This window comes from Rhinolophus hipposideros (assembly GCF_964194185.1).
Source record: "Rhinolophus hipposideros genome assembly, chromosome: 9".
Taxonomy (NCBI): Eukaryota; Metazoa; Chordata; class Mammalia; order Chiroptera; family Rhinolophidae; genus Rhinolophus; species Rhinolophus hipposideros.
Genome location: NC_138055.1, coordinates 54,643,890 through 54,664,171, shown reverse-complemented (window position 1 = coordinate 54,664,171; position 20,282 = coordinate 54,643,890). Strand labels below are relative to the sequence as shown.

The following is a 20,282-nucleotide window of genomic DNA, read 5'->3' as shown; positions in this document are numbered from 1 at the left end:
TAAACATCCTAACAACTACAAGAAGTTAAGTTTCTACCTGAAGAAAAGGTAGAGTAACTTTTTATATTAATATCATAGTTTTAACACATATGAACATAATACTTAACATATTAACATAGCTTTAACTAATAACACTAATGTTATATTCTAAATCTCCAAAGATTCTTAGACAAGCTTTCCTTGTTTAAAAGCTAAATCATATTTTCTATTCTAAATTCTCCTCCCCCCACAATAGAATGCAGGAAAAGTGCTGATAGCTTTAAATCAGACTTTGAAGAAAGCTGTCCAGGAATCTATTTGAAATGCTACTAAAACACATCAAGGTTAGGTCTTCCATAAAAACACTCGCTATCAAAATGGCATTACTTCAATGTTCTCTTTCTATCCACAGATCAGAAAAAGTGGTAAGTTGTGGATTAAAAAGACAGCAGACAGAAGACACATTATTAAGCTTTTAAAAAAACTTTGGGGAAATCTTAACTGTCAGGTTTTAGGTAACAACTCTTGTCATTGTTGCCACCTTAACACATTTTGTGTCTTTTTTTAATTTAAGTAAAGAATATTTTTCCTATGACAAGCTTCATTTGGTTTTCTATTCTTCCTTATTTTCATATCCTCATTTGTCAACCAGAAGGCTAGAGTGTTTATTTGCCTATTTCCTTTAGTAGGGGAAATATAGTCACCATGTGGGCTATCATGCTATTCTTTAATTAGGTTCTTTATCCTCCAACTTTTTCTCCTACCTCCATGTCATTCACTATATGACCATCAGATCAACCTACTTCAATCAATTCTCCGTACAAACCTTTCATGCTTAAAGGATATAGTTTTTATGACAAGCTGAGTTTGGAACACGGCTCCAAATCTACCTTCCTAACTCTGTAGAAATCAGTTTCCTCCCATCTTAAGTATGCCTTATTCTTTCTCACTCTGTTCATTTTAAAATGTCACCCCTTTGTCCTTCAACCATTCAAATCCCTGTTCTAGCTTTTTCAAAGTCCAATTCTTAATCCTCACCTCATTTAGCACACACAGAATCACCTCCGACCTCAAGGATAGCACAAACAGAATGACATGCTGGCTTGTACTTACTACACCACTAGCCTGCTGTGCTTCTTCTGGTAGATGTCCAAATTCTTGCTGTTAAACTGAACCAATTTACAACAGGCCAAAAATTGGTTCCTCTTAAGCTGCAATTTTTTATTGCAGCTAGCTAATTTTAAAATAAGGACTTGGTTTTTGCTAGTTTACTGATTAGTCCGGGTATATTTAGATTTCCAATTAAAAGTAGAAGTTGTAGTCAAATATTTTCTGCCCTTAGGAGTGTTAGCCTTACCTAAGTCTTTTCTAGATCCTTTTCAAATGATCTTTTTCTTCAGTTAAAGCAGAAAATAGAAGGTAGAAAAACTAGATACTTTTAGCATCTAGTGCATTCTAGTATACTTTGTACAAAAATGGGCCAATGACTTTCTCCCTTAAATTTACATAACATAAACAAGATTTACTTTTATCTCCACTAAGGCGTTACACACATTTTGAATTTCTTTAATTTCACTTTGGCATATTAACAGCAGACTACATAAAAACGAAAGAATGTAAGAAGAGATGGCCCAAAAAGATAAAGATGTCTTCCTTTATCATTTATTTTATGTATATGGCATCTTTCCCTAAAAGGCCACAGTGTCCATTGGGGTACCACATAAGTTTTCCTCCAAATCAGAGTACCCTGAGCATGAAAGGGGGAGCAATAATTATCCTGAACAACCAGACAACCCAGGTCAGCCACCCACCTCTTAAGGCATAAAATATCACTTATTAGGCATGTGTGTCATTCAAAATGCCACGGCCGGTTCTACTCAAATCTCACTTTAAGAACTTTTAAGCTCCTCGAAGGAAGGCACAATAGAAACTAAAAACATCAGTTTTTGTCTTCTAACATAACATTTGGTCAAAACTTCAAGAAAGACCAAACAAACTTATGGAAAAATACTTTTTTAAAAAAGCAAAGTTTAAAAATACATATCCCAAAGCCTGCCTAGATTACCCAAGTCCTAACTATTCCCCCATGCTCCCATAACAGGTGGTTTATGTCTCCATTTAACCTCCTTTCATTCTGATTTTTTGTTATTAAACTATAAGATGCTTTAAGAGAGGCAGGATCTTGATCATGCACTAGTCCTGTAACCACAAAAAAAATCAAAGTTGCTCATTGTGGAGAAATTATACTTTATAGATATGATAGTGGGGTAAAAAGAAACTCCATGCTCTGGGCTAAATATTTATACTGAATCAATCAACCTTTCAAAAATCTTGGTAAGCAGGCTCACTCATCTTCACCAAGGCAATTTAAATTATATTTATGTACCAGTAAAGACTTTCCAGTTGTCAAGTTTCTTCCCTAAAATCAGGTTTTAGAGTTTCCACCCTTACATTCACAGTATAAACTGTAGGGAAAAAATTGCTAAGGCCCATTACTCATGTCCTAGATACATACCAAAACATCCCATCAGTTCTACATCTTGATCCGATTGTTGGTCCATACTTTATAGGCCTTTTTGTGCAGGCTTTCCAAGCAGCTGTGGTATGAAACAGGGAAAGGGAAAAACTCAAATATTTTAGTCTCTTCTTCCCACATATTCTCTTATAAGATACATGATGCCTTATAGGTGCTGCCAGCTCCTGACGAAATATACCTGTCCTCTCAAGTCAAATAAATAATCAAGTATCTACTATGTTTGTGGCACGATGTTAAGAACTGTAGTGGGCATGGTCTATTATGAGGGAACAATGTTGACAACTATAGCATAAAGCAATAGTTCTCAAACTTTAGTGGGTATCAAAATCACTTGGAGGGCTTGTTAAAACACAAATTGTCAGGCCTCTCATCCCTAAGTTTTGGATTCAGTAGGCCTGTAGTGAGGTCCGAGAAGTTGCTTTTTCTCAAGTTCTCACATGATGCGGATAATGCTGGCCTGCGAAACACACTTTGAGAACCACTGGTATGACACACAGTGTAAGTTGTGTGAGGGAAGGAGAGCAAGAGGAGGCCACAAGAAAATGTAAGAGTCCTTTACACAATTTGGGGGAGGTAAAATTTCTTTAGCACAAGTCTGCCATTCTACCATCTTTCCAACAAACTTAACATTTAAGAAGTTCCCATTTCCTTACCTATCTGTTCATTAAGCCTTGCCAAAGTGATGTTAACAATGGTTTACAAACTTTGACTTATAATTTACATATTAGATGCCAGCACTAGAAAGGGTGTGAGGGTTTATTTGTTGCTGAGTCCAGGGAAAAGGAACTACCTAGATATCAAGGAAAAACACAGAGAACTGATTTCTCAAGTACCCTGGTAACAAGTACAAGCAATGTGTATTACACAGATATATAATGTTTCATATTAGGACACAGAGTGAATTTAAAGTATAAACAAAAACAAAAAAATCACTACTGGTTTTCTCATTCGTCCTATATCGTCCTGTATTTCTACAGCTGGATGTTGGCTGTTCTTAGCAAACTCCCATTAATAACATTTTTTAAACATCAATTTATTTTCATTGGCTCCCTAGTGGGAGCAATTCTCCCTGATACTTTGCCTAAAAAATTGTAACCAGCCTCAACATTTCAGGCTCCTCTAAAGCAATACTTCCCAATCTATCCTCATCAATAAGAACATTTATTATGTTCCCCTATAGATCTCCCATTTTGAAATATTTTGCAACTACATTTATTCAATAATTTTCATGTTTTTAATTATACACTTAACTACCAATCAAAAACCATAATTAGATGAGAGAACCAGGAATTAGTTGACAACACTCATACCAAAAACAAATAAATTTAATATTTTAATCTTCTGATGGGCTAAAGCTTAAATTTTATTGGGCTTTCTGAAACTCTGAAAGCCTCTAAAGAATTTCAAGGACTACTGAAATTCCTTCAATCCTAAAAGCTGAGAAAACTGATTTTCTAACAAAGATTTTTTTTTATTTTTTTTTTTGCAATCACTAGAGAACAGATCTGTCTTTTACTCATTAGTGCAAAGTCTTTGTCTTTAACTAATAATCATTTACTCCAAAATATAATCTATAATTTAGGGATAAATGTTAGCATATCACCAGATAAAACCAGCGAGGATTAGATTCAGTTTAGGATATTAATCCCAGCTATCTTCTACAATGATCCTGTGTAAATGCCTTGGTCTCTCATTGTTTTTTCCCTTTTCAAATATATTCAACCTGGCTGAAAAACCAGTCTGAAAGAAAGCTCAGCAGGACTCTCAGATAAAGCAGGAACTTTCTGGGTTGGAAAGAAATAAACAAAGCATTTAAGAATAGAAAGAATAGATGTGTGGTCCATTTTTATTTTAAAATTCACTGAAAGGAAATTTGGGTTTTTGGGGTTTGGGTTTTGTTTTTGTTTTGTTTTTTCTTGAAAGTTGGTGGGCTTGTTCCCTGGTGCTACTAAATAAAACAGCTTTATCAGTTGAGGATCCTGTCACCCTGACAAGGCATTACTGAATGCAGTGAAACCTTACTTTGGATTCTCTTTGGGTACCTACTCCTCATCCTCTCAAGCCCTCAGCTCTTTCTTTCTCAGAAATTTCTATCAGCAGGCATCTGAAAGAAAATACTTATGGGTCACAGCAACAGTGCCAACAATTTCACAAGATTACTGCAATCTAAAGCCTGAAAAAAAAATCACATCTCACTTAAAATCACATTGGCCCCACCAATCTGCATGAGTGATGTCATAAATGTAGAGGTTTAGGGTTTCATAAAGATTACTTTAAGATATTCCTAACAATCTGAAACCGATTTGCCAAAACAGCAGCTTTTTCTAAAATGCTTTTCACTAAGCTTGCAATGAAGGTTTCATTCTTAGCAATTATCTTTCAAGAAGCACTTTAACAGCTTGCTCCTCCTTCACAGGAAATCATCCTAGGCACCCAGGTGAAAGAAGAGCTTTTGTAAATTCAGAACAGTGCCTAGGTCAGTGGTTCTCGTTAGAGAACCGCTGCACATTAGAATCATCTGAGTAGCTTTTTAAAAATAGCTATGCCCAGACCTTTCTGATTAATTGGTCGGGAATGGGAAATTGGCATAGTATGAGGTCTCACAAGTAAGTTCGCAAACTCATCCTAGAAAACGTGCTACATACCTCATTGCTGAATGTCACTACAGTTACCTTCAAAGTACTCCCCTTGGGAAGCTATGCACTGACACCAGCGCCTAGTCCACCCTTCAAAGCAATTTTGGAACTCTTTTTCTGGAATGGCCATCAGAGCTGTTGTCATATTACCCTTGATGTCCTGAATGTCATCAAAATGCCTTCCTTTCAATATTTCCTTTCTTCGGGTAAAGAAAGAAGTCATTGGGGGCCAGATCAGGTGAGTAGGGAGGGTGTTCCAATAGTTATTTGTTTACTGGCTAAAAACTCCCTCATAGACAGTGCCCTGTGAGCTGGTGCATTGTCATGATGCAAGAGCTCCTTCAGGACCATTTTTGAACACTCCTTTCTCAGGCCAAAATTTTCGGTTAAGATTTTCCTAACCGTTTCACTATCGATGTTTACTTGGTCTGCTACGTTTCTCACAGTCGACGATTTTGATGCACAATTCGACAAATTTTTGCAACGTTTTCATCAATTCTGCTCATTACTGGCCGCCCTGACCTCTCTTCATAAGTGACACGTTCTCTCCCCTCAGAAAAACATTTAATCCATTTGTATACTGCCGTTTTCTTCATGGCATAATCCCCATAAACGTGGACTAACATGTCCCTGATTTCATTTCCTCTTGCTAAGTTTAATAAGAAATTTAATGTTTGTTGGCTGTATCTAATTCAAGCTCAGACGTTCTCATGACAGCACACAAAAACAAACAACAATAATGAACGCCACTCAGCAAGACACCTCCACACGTCGACATGAACACAGCTCTGAGACACTGATATACCAAGGTTATGAAACCTTACCAAGCTGTTTGTACAGGGCTGCCCATGTAAGCACACAGTGGCAAGTTCGCAAACTTAATTGTCAACCCACGTATGTATGTCTTAAAAGCTCCCCAGATGAGTCTAACGCACAGACAAGATTAAGAACCATTAGCCTATAAGAATGGCTTGAGCCCAGCTTCCCTCAACACATGTCTTTTAAGGATCTTAATATGAACCAAAGGCTGTAAAGCACACTCTCCTCAGCAGGAGGGATGATAATAAAATTAAAAAAAAAAAAACTTGAAAATTATATTTACAAATTACTTACATAAAAATAAAATGTCTTCCTTCCATGATCATTTTAACTAAAGCCACATTCAGTTCTGCTATCTGGATAGACTCTCCTAAGTCACATGTAGGCTCTCTATAAACCACAGAAATATTCCCAAACTCCCAATATTTCAGCATCCAAACTGACTGCTTCCTATACCTTGGGCAGTACAAAAATTTTTTGTCGTGTCACATTTTCACCTCTTGGTTTATAAAAATAGTACCACCAGATGTACCTGTAGTGTCAACATCTTCTACCCCCTCCCCCCCCCAACCTTCAAAGGCCACAAGTCCCTTTTCTCCATAAAGTCTTCCCAGGTCACCTTGGACTCCAGTGATTTCTTCCTAATATGAATTCACAGTCTCGACCACTTCTTTGGCATCTGTTATACTGCCACTTAACCTTTCATCCACTTTGGGACCTGTTTGCCTAACCACTTTAGGCAAAGAACTACTGCCTATATCTTTTATTTGTATCCCGGTTTCCAAAACAAAGGCTCTCACACTATGTTTGGGTTTTCACTACCAAATTACAACTCTCCAGCCCTCTGTACCTCTCCAACTCCTTCCATCACGCTCTCTCCTTAAGTCTGAAACTCCCTTTTAAGTCCGACTATGGCATCCATCCTACCAAGCGTTCTCACATACTATTATTGAGTTTTGAATGTTGAGATTTTACCACGTGTGCTAAACAAAAACAACCAGATTCCTGTCTTTGGTGATTGGGGATTTTGTCTGTTTCTGGCATTGTTTTGTTTTTCGCTGTTCTGCCTGCTTATCTCCTTTCCAGTTTTCTTCTTCCCTTCCCTCAGCATCTCAATTACCTTTCTATGCGGACAACTGCCACAAAGAAGGCTTCTTTCCAACCAGCATCTGACTTCTAACCAGTGCCACTCCCTCCTCCAGGGCCCATTTCTAAGCACTGGTTCTCTCTTCTAAGATGGCCGCCACGATGCCCAAGGAAGGCAGGGCGTTCCACCCACGCAAGGGCACCATCACTATGGGGCCGAGGAGCTAAAAGAGAATGGGTGCTGGGGAGGGGAATGAGCTAAAAATGGATGGGTGGGAGAGGTGGCCTACACATTGCGAAGGACCACAGGGGGAGCGTCCCGGGCGCTCGCTCAGCCCCCAGGGACCGCCAGAGCCCAGGGCTCCGTCACAGGAAGTGGGGGCCCCACCCACTAACGTCCAGAGCCGGAAATGAGCGTTGCTAGAGCGCGGATGTGGAGCGGCGGCGACTGTGCCGAGAGCGTGTGGGGACCGAGGTAGGAAAGGCGAACGGGCCTGGCTTGGAGCCTTCAAACAACTCACCTTTAGGGTGCTGGGATGCCTTCACCATCTAATATCGTCTCTCTTCCACCCGTAGCCTTTGGCCCAGCGGGTTCTCACTGCAGCTGTTTGGCTACCGGGTGGTTCCGTCACCGCTTCGTCCCCTCGAGGGCCTCCCTAGCTCCTTAGTCTGCATTCACGTTAACCACCTTCCCACCTTCACCTGTTTAGTCCCATTGCTTAAATCTACGTACTCTGAATGCTACGTTTAAAGAAAGAAAAACTATTTTACTGAGCCCCAGCTGTTTCCAGCCAGTTGCTTCAGATTTCATCAGCCCCCAAACTCGACTTCTTTGTGTAATTTGTTCCATTTCACCACGTCTAGTACTAGGGGAAAGATAAAAATCGCCTGTTAACAGTTTGATGTGAAAAAAAGTTAAGTGGACAAGGCTGGATAATGGGGCTATCGATTCCATTGCGCTTTGTCAACTGAAATTGGTCTTTTTGCCCCCAAAGGATAGGGTGGCATCCTACAAGTTGCTGAATTTAGTGCTGATCACTCCTTTAAATGCCTTAAAATCAAGGAACATGATACTTGGTTCTTCCTTACAAACCTTTTTTATTTTTATTGACAAAGTGTAAAGTAACGATGTATATGTAAAACATATCAAAAGGAAGGTCAGAATTTCTTAATCCAGACATGAAACGTATTTTTTAGGACAGTTTCACTAATGATGGTAATTAACAAATAGGCTCTACAGCAAATTACTAAACTGGAGTTCCAGCTGATCACTTGTATTTCCTATCATAGATTCCATGGCTGCTTATGTCATAGAATGGGGGGGAAGGGGTGTGGAATTGTGTGAGAGGCCAAAGGACAGCTTGCTCTAGAGACAGCAGCTGTAAATCTAGCCAATTTGCAGAAATTTCTTATGGGTCTGGTTTTTATATAAATTTAGTTTTTTCTTATAATGATTATTTAATCACAGTACTCAATAGGGGGGATCTCCGGTAGAAGAGGATTCAAACTACAGAACCATTTCTTGTCTTTTAATCTTCCACATTTCTGTTATAGAGTTGTTCTTTTATGCAGTGTTATCCATAATAAAATGGACAGTTCTTAAGTCCTAACGTTCAGTAGTTTTCCCTCAATACATAGAGGGAATGAGTATTAACTGAAGGGGTTAAGTAACCAAGTCTGTCCATTTTAGCATAGGAGATTGGGGGAGGCAGAAGGGAGGTGAAGCATCACTGGAAAAAGTGAAACACTTCCTGACCATGTTTAAGAAAAGTCATAGAAATAGTAAACTAAAATATCTTTGGGCATATTGGATGGATTAAGTGTATATAGTTTCTGACGTAGGCTTCCAGCATTCCCAGGTCCCAGAGGGGAGCAAGACAGGCAACCCGCCCATCCTGTTTTTTTAAGAACTTGAGAGGAGAGCTTTACAATAGTACCCTATTTCTATGTTTATCTTGAAGTTTAAATAACAGTATTTTTGTGGTCTTGCCCTCGCTAATATTAAATACCATCAAACCCTAATACATGGTAAATAGCAACCAGCCATTATAATGGCACTTAACGTAGACTGACATCACTTCAGTACAGTTTAAATTAGAAGTCCTGTTTGGTTTTTCTTAACTATTTGTGAGCCCTAGAATTTATTCCAACAGTGTGAATTAGGCAATGATTTGAAATGCTTCAAAGTAGTAAGAAATCTTTTAAAGAGGAAAATATGTCTGGGGTGGGTACTAAGGATTTCTTATATTGAACTTGGGTAGCTTCAATACCAGTTTGGCTCTTATCTCTTAGGGCCACCCTTTGGTACATTTCATTTCCAATTCCCTGACCCACTGCCTTTTTTTTCCCCCCAGCACGTGGATTTAGCTCCTTTATTTCCAACATGGAAGAAACTTACCGTATGTACTACTTATTGCTTTTAGAATATAAGTTGAATTACGTACATATAGTTTTATGTCTGACAAGATTTTTAACGTGTGGGAAATATGCATATTTCTCCTAAACTGCTGAGGAGAAAAGGTCTGTGTGGTAGTAATGTAGAGAAGTGCCAAAATTGGAAATAAGACACTTGAAATTTAAATATTAGGTTAGTGCAAAAGTAATTGCGGTTTAAAAGGTTAAAAATAATTGCAAAAACCGCAATTACTTTTGCACCAACCTAGTAAAGAGGTGTGAAAAGTCATTAAGCTTTGAAAAGGCTGCAGTTGAGACACCTGTTAAAATATATTTTTATTAAATGAAGCATTTTAATTCCTCAGGACTTCAGTTTCTCCTGTTAATGACACAGGTATAATTACCGTTTTCTTTCTATTTTGAGGAGTAATACAGTACACATAATATTGTTGATGTACATTGAGTTTTTAGGATTAAAGAAATCCTAGGAAGGATCTTATTCCTCAAGTGATCCAGGAACTTTAGGTGGCCCAAGAAATCAAAAGGGAGCCAGCACTAGAATCATAGAAGTGTAGAACCAAAAGAGACCTGAAAAATCCTTTCATTTAACACTCAAATTTTACAACTGAGAAAACAGAACCTAGATTAATTGATTTTCCCAATGTTCCATAGTTAGATAGTGACAGAGTGAGAACCAGAATCTTATGTTTATTTGTAGTTCCCTACTTGATACCACAAGGATCTATGATTTCTAGGCCCTGACCAAGTTTGAGGGACCTCCAAGCCAATGAGTGGGTGAAACTTGTCAATAGGGCCTACTTTGTTGTCTTTTTCAGAATCTCTTTATAATTAATAAGTTCCAATCAAAGGATATTTTAGTCCCATTCTGCCCTCAAGTAAGAGTCCAATAAAATCTTTATCACCAACATATAGAAACTACACAGAAATAGTCTTTATTAAATACCTACAACAAAGGTTCTCAAACTTTAGCGTGCAGCAGAAACACCTGAGGAGCTTATTAAAACACAGGTTGCTAGACCCTACCCCCAGAATTTCTGATTCTGGGACCCAAGAATTTGCATTTCTAACATGTTTTCAGGTGATGCTGCTGATCTGAGAACCACACTTTGAGAATCATTGTTCTGGAAGGCTGATTCTCCTTAAACCACCTTAGGGCTCCCTCATTACCCCCTTAATTTTTCTTAAAATATTTTAATTAAAATCTGAAATTCCCTTGTGAGGTAGATTCCATTCATTCATTAATTCATTCATTCATTCAAAGCTTACTACTCTTTATTAAATTAGAAAGCAACATCTCCCCTTTATGTCTTTCATTCTTACTTTTTTCAGCCATAATTTTTTTAGAAAAATGTCACTTGGGAGTGTATTAGAAATGCACAATTTCAGGCCTTACCCCAAACCTACTGAATGAGAATCTGCATTTTAACATAATCCCCAAGTGATTTAACACCTGAAGATCATTTTAAAGTTTGAAAAACTCTGCTTTAGAATATACTTGACCTTTTTTCCAAATTGACCTAAAATTCTAACCTTAATCTGGTAGATTCCTGACATCTCCAGCTTCTGTCTTTGGGCTGTACCTCTTAGTGGATGATACTTTCATCAGGTCTAGTTCCTTATTTTCATAAAGTTTCCCCCATTTCTCATCGTGAGTTCTAGACCCTACCCAAGTGTAAAGAACATCTCAGTCTATGCTCTGGGAGGAAGCTTCTCCACAGGGCCTATCTTTTGTTTTCCAAATTAAGTTATATTCCCAGAAAGCCAGGAAAAATTTTTGCCAAACAGTTTGATAATATGTATTGTAACATTAAATGCACAGATACTTCAATGTTGCATTCTTAGGTATCTACCAAAGACAAATACTCATATAATGTACAAGAAGTATATTCTAGATTGTTAGTCACAGCATTGTATATCAGTAAAAAACCAGATGTCCATTAGTAAGGGAAATGATTAAGAATCTATGATACATCCATTTGCAGCAATGAAATATTCTTTATATGTACTGACATAGAAGGAGACCCAGGACATATTAAGTAAAGGAAAAAAAGCGAATAGCAAAATAGGTAAAGGAAATCCCATTACATACTATTAGAGATGGAGGAACCTTAAGATCATTAGCTAAGTAAAACCAGTCAGTCACAAAAAGACAAATACTGTATGATTTCACTGTATGATGAAGTATCTAGACTAGTAAAACTCAGAAACATAAAGAATAGTGGTTGCCATGGATTGAGTGGAGGAGGGAATGGGGATATAGAGTTTCAGTTTTGCAAGATGAAGTAGTTCTGGAGATTGGCTGCACAACATTGTGAATATTCTCAACACTACTGCACTGTACGCTTAAAAATGGTTAAGATAATGTATTTTGTGTATATTTTATCACCATTTAAAAGCTTTTAATTAATTTTTGTTTAATCTAAAAAAACAGGTTAGAACTGACTTAAGTCACCAGAAACCGAAAAGTAAAACATTATGATAGGAAGCTATCATTATCAACTCTGATGTGTGCCACTATATGGACAGTGCAGTGGATATGAATCATAAGGCACGTCCAGTCTGTCAGCGGCTAACATGGCCAAACATTTGCTAGTGATGGAATAGATTAAATGGAAGGAAACTAATAAGAATTTTATCTGTAAACTCTCCCTGGGTGTCCTGAAGCTTCAGAAATACGAAAAGATTGCTGGTCAGGATGAGCCTGTTTGGCATAATAAACATGCCTGTCCTCTAAGACTTTTCCTCCCTATTCGTTCTGTCCTTCAAGTCACCTTTCTGGCTCATTTGCATCATGATCTCGGTTAGCAATTTAGTCCATGTTTACCACTCTTCCAATGAAACTGTCTATTTCAATTCCCCACTGGCTTCTGATTTTCATAGCAGTCTCCTGGTTTATATCAAATGTGGCTCCTGGCTTCTTATCAAATGTGAATTGTTTATCTTATTTCACTTTTATCATTGCCTTCAGTAGGGCAAGAGCATTTTATTAGGTTGCCTCTTGTCCTCAGAATTTCCCTTCCTTAACCAGGTTTGTTAAATTTTGGGGCTCAGCCTGGGCACCTTGTAAAGCCTAAGGTCAGTTTTACACCTTTAGAGAAACTTCTCTGAGAGAGATGTTCAGAGAAATTTCCATCGTTCCAAACGATGGAAATGATCCCTGAAAGTATAGTATTCTAAGGGTAGTTTTAAATAGTATGATATAGGTCAGGGGTTTGTACACAGCAACTTCATATGTCTGCAGTTGTCTTAACCTCAGGAGGTTCTGTTTCTGCAGATGATTCTATTTTTTAATCTGGCTAATTTGATAATCACTAGGTTAAAGAACTCGGATTTTTTTCTTCTCATCTACATGTCAAAACATGAAAAGCAAAACCACCTATCAGATAAGGCATTGGTTTCATTTGAGAGGTAACTAAAGTAACCGAGGTCAGGAACTACTTATAGTAGTAAGTTAAAGCAGACAGACGAAAAAGAAATCATCTGTCAATATTTCTCAAGCTTCCATAGAACATATAACGGATATAGAGCAGGGCTTACATCTTTTTTCGTGTCATGGCATACTAGTAAATAGCCAGGGGTGCTGGGAAGAGGATTAACTACCCTCAACTTGCCCAAGGAGTGGTAGGGGATAGGGGGAGCACGTGCAGTGGACCCCTGCATCAATATATTGGCACACCATCCATTCCAATCTTCAGCATACTGGGTGGGCTAGCTAGAATAGGAATTACCCTGAATTAGCATTTTTTAGAAAAGGAAAAAAGGATGTGATTTCATTGAACTTTTTGTTTTATGGTAAGAGTAACCAACAATGAAAACAACAATATTTAAGTACAACCAAATACAAATGAAGTCCTCATGTCATGATTGATGGTTTTAGATTTGGTGATAACACAGTTGTATCTTCCCAGGGTTACATTTTCGTTTTCAAATGTTTACTCACCCTTTTAAAAAAATTCCAAACTGTTGTCAAACTGTCTTGTTCTAACAGATTCTGTTGGAAAATACAGTGTGCCTAGAATGCTGCAGTTTTACAAGGGCCTGTTAAGCTTTATACTTATCCTGTTTCTCTCTCTTTCAGTTGATTCCCTGGACCCTGAAAAGCTAATACAATGCCCCTATGATAAAAACCACCAGATCAGGGCCTGCAGGTTTCCTTATCATCTTATCAAGTGCAGAAAGGTAAGGTATTATTTTCATAACATGCCCTGTAATGCTGTTCTGGATTCTTTTAAAAGGCCAGATTTTATAACTATCAAATAATTTTAGCATAAATGTTTCAATTAAATGCCAGAATTGTTTTAGGAATCTATCTTTTACTATACCAACTTTTACAAAAAGGAGTTTATTTCTTGGGTACATAAGTTTTTCCTTGTTTTGGCTTTTTCCCCCAACTAGTGACAAAGCACCCTTTATAAACAACCTCTCTGGAGTCTTCTGACCCTTTGTAAAACAGAAGAAACACTAATTTTTGCTAGCAAGGAGAAATCCCTCCTGCCTTGGGAATTTGATGTGTTCATTGTCCTGTGAAGGATGGAGTGCTATATGTAATACATCGATTTCTGATTTTTTGTTTAGAAATTTTAGAGAAGTTGAACAGCTAGAGGTTATCCCAAGAAAATATTATTCCTAAAAATAACTGTTTCTCCAAATTTCAACAGTAAGCATCTTTGGGGGAAATGAAAACAACTCATCAGAGTTTTTTCTCTGGCAGTCATTTGTAGACTTAGCTGATGTAAACAGCTTTAATGCTGGTATATTAACTGAGGCACTTTGAAAAGATTATTAGAGTACAGATGTCAGATACAGAGGCCAAAGTTCTGCCAGGATTTATGCTGGGAAAACAATTTTAGTATTTAATCCAAACTACATACAGTTTATGTATGCATTCACATCCTTCAAATGATGTTTCTCTTACAGTCCTGGAGACATGATTGTAATGTCATTTTTTATTATTTCTCCAGTTCTTTTTAATCTTTTGAGCAAAACATCACTTAAGGTTGAACTTGGAACAATATGGGTCAAAAGAAACCACCACAACTTCCTCCCCTAGGCTCTCAAATATGTCAGCAATAAACGTTGGGAAAGGGAGCCAAGCAGTTAAAAGACACTGTCATAACTCCGCTCTTGTAATGCTCTTTGCATTGGAATGCCTGATATCCCTTACGAAAATCACGATAAATGCCCACAAACTTTTCCCCGTCTTCTATTTTTTTTCAAACCTTCTCCCCATTTCACATTTTTTTCTTTTTTGAATATCATTTGTGATATATGTTTTGCTTCTCCTACTAAATAAATTTCTTAATTGCTGGTATATTTTCCATAGGATTTGGGTGATATTGAACACTGTTTTGTTCTAAAATAAGGAACTTGGTCAGCAGAGTAGACTTATCATCTATGCTTTTCCTTAGTGAAAGAGCTGAAATAAAGGTCAAATTGTTCAGAGTCTCACTTCAGGCATCATTACTTTCAATAAGTGTTCCTGTGTTAATCTGAGAAATCATTGGTTTGCCTCTTCTGGAGCTCCCTTCCAAAAGCTATTTTCCAGCCCTATTATATTTCAATAGCAGGGACACTACTGCAGTGCAGACTAAGAGTGTGTTTTAGTGTTACTGTTCATCCTGAATATCAGCTTTCAAAGCCATCCAGAGAGCTCTATCTACCATTACATGCCGTGCTACCTGAATCTTGTGACCTGAAGAACACGGAAAGAAAAGACAGTTCAAATACCCAATCCTAAATTTGCTGTTTACCTCCGTATAAGACACTTTATCCCCAATACCTGTGTGTCAAGCTCTATAATCATAACAAAGAGGCTTATGTTATGATGGTTGTGAGGTTCTGTATGGTCTGTATAAGTGACAAATAATTTCCTCTTAATTTTCTACTATGAGTTTACCTATCATAGTTAAGGCACAAGTTTTTTGAGAGGGAGCCATTTATAGAATAAAGCTGAGCCACACTCCCCTTGAACTTTTAAGAGATCCAAAGATTGACAGACCCCTTAATTTTTGTTCCACAGAATCATCCTGATGTCGCAAACAAATTGGCTACTTGTCCCTTCAATGCTCGCCACCAGGTTCCTCGGGCTGAAATCAGTCATCATATCTCAAGTTGTGATGACAAAAGTTGTATAGAGCAAGACGTTGGTAAGACTGACTAGATAAAATGTTTCAGAGTTAGAAGTTAGGCCCTTTAAATTTGTATTATGGTACATTGTCACCTTGATTTTTGTTTTTCATCATTTAAGAAGAGCAGCACTTTTCAGCAGCAAAAGGTTGTCAGGTTGTGTTTGTCAGACTGCTTTCTCTTCTGAATAACCTTGATTCATTTTACTAATAATTCATCGAAATATAAAAATCCTTTTATTAGCATAAATATGGGAAACATCTTTGTTTCTGCTTCTCTTTCTTGTCCTCTGTCAGCAAGGGGATAAGACCATTCTGTTTATCTTTCATACCATGCATTGTTCAGAAATACAGACCCGTTAGGCTACCCTGCAACCTCTTTAGCCATTAACCCCTTTAAATATACTAATTTGGCAATGTCCCGTTTTGATGTTAGAATCTCTGTTGTCTTGCAGTCAACCAAACCAAGAACCTTGGACAAGAGACTCTGGCCGAGAGCACATGGCAGTGCCCTCCTTGCGATGAAGACTGGGATAAAGGTGAAGTGCCTCTACATCTTTTTCTTCACAATGTCGAAATCGCAAGTCATTTGCTTCAGATAGAAGGAAGATTTTCCTTTTTTACGAACATACCATGTTGTTTGGAATGCTTTACTATTTTTATTGGGCCCCAAAACGAGCACATTTGTATCACTGTGCAGACACGTGGAACAGCCTATCCCTCTTGATTGGAAAAAGCACTTCTTTACATCTGTTTTTTTCCATAAATTGTGTTGCACCATCTGTGTTTGGCTGTTACTAGGCACATTTATTATTATTTATGTCGCTCGTGTTTATATTCTTCAATTAAATTCCTGCTACTGTGTCACTTAGGCAGGGTACTTGCTCAATTTTTACTCGCTTCTCTAAACTTAGGTGTATTATTTCCCATCTTACAAATTCAACTAGCATGAACTTGTACCACAAAACTATATTTTGCTTCCTTTGGCAGATTTGTGGGAACAGACCAGCACCCCATTTGTCTGGGGCACAGCCAACTACTGTGGCAAAAACAGGTAAGTGCAATGGTCTCATTCCCAGCGCTGCCTACCAAAATCATTATGCTTTGTTAAAGAAGCCACCAACGCATGAATTGACCTTTTTCTTTGATGATATAACTTGGTGTAACTTGTCTAGATATTGTTTTGGTCGATCTTATTTCTCATTTTTTCCTTGATTCATATACGAGGTCGCATGCTTTGTGTTAATCACTGTAAGAACACAAAAATACTAGCTTCTAAAAGTACAGCATACGGTATATGGTCAATGGTATTATAATAGCTATGTATGATGTCAGAGGGGTAGTAGACTTGGGGGGGGTTATCACCTTATGAGGGGTGTAATTGTCTAATCATTATGTTGTTTTGTACACCTGAAACTAATTTTTTAAAAACTGCTAGCTTATAGTTTAGCAAGGGAGACAGTGGTGCCAGACATTCTTATGTCTTAGTTGGGCTTTTTGCTAGGTTCACATTATTTTGATGCTTTGAAAAAAATTCTCCTGCTATACCATGTGGATCATTTTCACTCACAAGTAACTAGTGTCTAAGGAAAATGTAATCTTAGAAGTTTTTGATTCGAAGTTGAGGAATCCAGAATACCTATCTGGTAGGGAAGAAAATGTATCTCTTCTCCCCGTTGATTTTGTATCTAATTTTTAAATCTATAAGATTTCTCATTGTCAATTGATCTTCAGATCTTATAAGATCAAATTTCAAACCCAAATTAGAAAATGAAAGAATGAGATGCTGGACTTCGTTTTTTTTCCCAAATAGAATGCTTATCAATTTTTATTTCTTAGCTCCTGAGGTCCATCAGTAATTGTGAATGTACCTTATTGTGTGTGTGCACTAGGACAGAAAAACTTAAAGATGAATTCCATTTGGTACAATTCTAATTTTGCCTCAACTCTATGCGATTTGTTGCCTTTGGTTTGATTGTCTTGGCATTTTGTTTTCTCTCTCATGTTTATTGCATGAGTTGATGAGCCTGTCATACAACTGAACAGTAGATGGCATTGGTGTTTATCTCAATTTCTGGAAAATGAAAATGCTTATGCCCATCTTAATGCCTGCACAGAACAGCGAGCTTTCCAGAGAAATGGTAATCATTCTAATTGCAAGAATGTTTTGATGGAAATGTGTTTACATTTCAGAATGTAGGTTTTTGTTTTCCTCCAAATTACAAAAACAATACATTTGATTGTCTTGTGTGTGCTTGCCTGAAGAATACAGATATGCTGGCATAGTCAAATTCGTCTTCCTTTTTGCAGCCCTGCAAGCAATATAGTCATGGAACATAAGAGTAACCTGGCTTCAGGCATGCGCGTTCCCAAGTCTCTGCCATATGTTCTGCCATGGAAAAACAGTAAGTGAAATGAAGCAAAATGTTTTTATTCTTTTCTTTGTGCTAATAAACAGTCTTCATTATTCAAAGACGTGTCGTCTAATACCGTGCACTCCCATAACCCTGAGAGAGTGAGTACCTCAACTTTTGTACCCTCAAGAACCTCATTCACTTTACTCTAGTCCTGGCCTTGGTTAGTAACAGGAACGTACAAGATCACAGAAGCCAAAAGAACATTTTCAAGATGGTGTGACCACTGACATCAAATACGATGAGTAAATTTGGGGACCAATAAAAAGGCTATTGGTTTTGGCTAGGAGGAAGTCATCCCTGACTTCCAAGGCATGATGTCAATAGGGAATTGGGATTAGAAACTGGATTGCAGTGGACTAAAAGGAAGTGTGGAGAGAGAAAATGAAAGTTATAAGTCATAAGAACCAGGATAACAAAAGTATTTAGATGTCTTCCATAGATGTCAGAGACCATGCTGAGCAAACAGATACTAAATTTGTGTCATACCACCCTAGTAAAGAAATTCCAACATACGGAGTATCCAAGATATTGTCATTTTTATTTCATATAAACTTTATTTTGCTAATGTTGCCTCAAATTCAAATTCCTTGGTTTCAGCCTTTGTTACTGTTTGAGTTAATTTTCAGGTGGCTAGAGGATTCCCTTTAAAAATTTTCCCTTTGGATACTTGCATTTCCCAAAAAATTAGATCACCAAATCATAGCCAAAAGGTTTTGATAGATAAAGAACTATTTTCTTTTGCCATGCTCTTGAGTAGAATCCAATCACTAATTTTAAATTCTTATACTTTTATATTGTAATTCATTTTGCCCCAGAATAAGTCGTTTGTGTTTAGTAAAAATAGGGGATGGAGTTAATTTCAATTGACGTGATATATTTATTTTGAAATATTTCTACTCTGTAGATGGAAATGCACAGTAACTGAATATCTGTCTCATCAAGTAAGTGTTTCAGTTTTATTTTACTGTCTCTTCAGATGGTAGCAAGATTTAACTGGACATAAAGCAATTTGGGTCCAATTTTCTTTCAGATTATGGTAACAAATTAAAGCTTCGTGTGTGCCTATGTTTTTTAAGTATATAGCTTCTATTATGGCTTTACACGCTAATGAATAGGCATTTACTGGTTAAATTAGAATTCAGTTAACATGCCAAGTTGCTTTCCCTAATGTTAGTACACATTGCCTTTTTCCTTTTTCTTTCTTTTTTATCAAAGTTGCATTCTAGATCTTCATGCCTCTTTAATGGACTGAGATTAATCAGACCGCTGTGCTTCACTGCTCTGCAATTCTTTCCCTGTGCAGTACAGTTTAATACTCATCAAAAAATTCATACTCTTTTTAATGAGCACTTAAAAGTTTGAGGTCTCTAAGAGTCATGCATTGTTGATCTTATCTGAACAGAACCTCACAAAATCTATACGAAGAGATCAAAATCTTTTGCTTTTCACAGACAAAACCTTTCCTTGAGGTTACTCTGTGTACCCATAGCAGAGACAAGTCTGATGCCTCAACTGCTGTCTTGGCTGAGGTTGCCCAGCCACATTGCTCCTGGCAAGAGGAATATTATAAAAGACCAGGAATAGGATTATGGCCCCACTGCCTTGCAGATAGTAGGCCTTCAGTGAATAGTTATTGAATGAATGAGTAATTGGCCTGTTGCCTTTCATTTCACTCACTTACTCCGGACAGTGAACCAGAGGGATCTTCTGTGAGTTAAGGTTCATTTTGCACCAAAACTAATGTTTCTTCTGGTGAGAAGTAGAAAAGAAATTCTAAAAGCAAACCCCCTTAGCTATGGACAGTAATATCTATCAGCTGCCAGCCATGGCTAGGTACCAGAAATGGCTAGGTACCAGCCTTTTTTTTTTTTTTTTTTTGGTAGGTTCTGATGTCAAATCGTTAAATAGATCTGGAAGCCAGAAAATTTCATTTGACCCCAAAAGGGAAAGAGACACGATAGCCCTGGAGTGTGTCAGGAAACCACACACAGATTTGGACAAATGGTGAACTTTGAATCCTTCTCTGACACACTGTACAAAATACTTGGTGCTCATAGTGTGGATAGCTACCTAGAGTAAAAATGACTACTCTAAGGCGAAAGCCTAGGAAAACTTCTGTATCACTTAAGACAAGATACTCCTCTCCTTTGAAACTTAACTCTCTGCTGTTAAACTCCTTATATGCTGAAAATTTATTTTTCTGTGTAACCCCTGAGGAATCAGGAAAAACAGAATTATCCTAGGATAGATAAGAATCTTTAAATTGCCA

General features: G+C 37.5%; 1 protein-coding gene across 1 annotated transcript; it reads left to right on the top strand.

Annotated features, from left to right (window-relative positions):
* Window positions 1-9,421: 9,421 nt before the first annotated feature.
* Window positions 9,422-18,009, top strand: GTSF1 (gametocyte specific factor 1; the record flags this gene model as incomplete). Its single annotated transcript, XM_081058972.1, has 6 exons — window positions 9,422-9,455; window positions 13,550-13,650; window positions 15,491-15,617; window positions 16,052-16,135; window positions 16,587-16,650; window positions 17,907-18,009. The coding sequence occupies exons 1-6, from the start codon at window positions 9,440-9,442 to the stop codon at window positions 18,007-18,009; spliced, it is 495 nt and encodes a 164-aa protein (XP_080915098.1). The 5' UTR covers window positions 9,422-9,439.
* Between the last annotated feature and the right edge of the window lie 2,273 nt (window positions 18,010-20,282).